Consider the following 1,310-nt stretch of genomic DNA (forward strand, 5'->3'; position numbering starts at 1 on the left):
GAGCCATCCCAAACCCGCCTGGACGCCGTCCTGTGCCACTGCTGGAGGTGCCCCTGCTCTGGCGGGGGGTGGGACTAGATGATCTCCAGAGGTCCCTTCCAGCCCTGACCAGTCTGTGATTCTGTGTCGGTCTCTGAGCACCTCTCCCTTCCCGCACAGGGACTTTGTACCCATCGGCAGCTCTCAGCGCGGTTGATCGTGTTACCGGTGTGGGGAAATACCATTTTATGGATTCGTTTGGCTTTTTTTTCCCCACCCCCCTCTCTATCCAGGTGTCGAAAGCATCAGCAGACCTAATGCTCTACTGTGAAGAACACGCCAAGAAAGATCCTTTGCTAATGGGCATACCGGCTTCCGAGAACCCTTTCAAGGACAAGAAGACCTGCATTTTGTTATAGGAGAACGGCGGCTCCTCCGCAGCCCCCCGGGCAAAGCCGCCCGCCGGCGGGCGCGTAGGCAAATCCTCTGTAAGGTACCAGCTCCTAACTGTGTACGAGCGGCCGTTCTTTTCCCCCAAGCGTATAAACCATTTCTTAAGCTTTCTAAAAAACATTTCTTCTGTCCCCTACCTTTACTAGGAAGCGAGGTTTCAAACGGAATTAACTTCTTTCTTATCCGAGGGAACGGGGTCTCTGTCGAGCGCCGCGCCGCCGTCCCGGCGTGGGATGGACACGGCGAGCCGGGGGGTCTCGTGTCCCCCCCCGGCAGGAGGGAGGACGCGGGGGGTCACTTTGCGAGTCAAACGAGACCAAAGTTGCCTGAGCTTTGGTGACAGAGCAGAGGCAAAGGTGCGGAAACCTGGTTAGACATCGCCGGGTTTACATTTTTTGTTAAATCCTGTAGGCGGGGAGGGGGAGCTGTACCCCTGTTGGTAGCGCGTGTTTCGGCACAGGCGCGGTTAGAAGTGCATTATCGAGCAAAAGCGACCTCAAAAAAATGACCGTAGCGGCTGCTGGTGAGCGCCGGGGAACCATTCCCGCAGCCTTCCCCGCGCCGCCGTCTCTTGACAGAGTGTTTTTAAGTGTAAAACCCCCAAAGCGTCAAGAACCGGAGATCTTCGGATCCGTTTTCCTGCTTTTTAAGAGGAGTTGAAAAAGCCGAATGGCCGGCTTTGATTCTGCTTCTCTGCATTTTCTACTCGAATTAAAAATCCCCTTCAGCATCAAAAAACCCTGTCAAAAGAATCGCAGGCTGCAAGCTCGTACTGCCCGGGCTTTGTGCTGAGCTGGAGGCACGGTTCTGTCACCCAAAGTCCCCGTTGTAGTTCGTTCAGGGAGTCAGGATTTGGCTCTTTTTAAAACTCATTTTTT

The 1,310-nt window shown here is 54.6% G+C and overlaps 1 protein-coding gene across 1 annotated transcript in view; it reads left to right on the plus strand.

Annotated features, from left to right (window-relative positions):
- Positions 1-398, plus strand: part of GNG12 (guanine nucleotide binding protein (G protein), gamma 12) — a 1,180-nt gene extending 782 nt beyond the window's left edge. The window contains exon 2 of the mRNA XM_009883964.1: positions 273-398. Within this exon, the coding sequence (XP_009882266.1) occupies positions 273-398 (126 nt within the window). The remainder of the gene's footprint in view (positions 1-272) is intronic.
- Positions 399-1,310: the final 912 nt, after the last annotated feature.

Source organism: Charadrius vociferus, unplaced genomic scaffold (assembly GCF_000708025.1).
Source record: "Charadrius vociferus isolate BGI_N301 unplaced genomic scaffold, ASM70802v2 scaffold423, whole genome shotgun sequence".
In the NCBI taxonomy this organism is placed as follows: Eukaryota; Metazoa; Chordata; class Aves; order Charadriiformes; family Charadriidae; genus Charadrius; species Charadrius vociferus.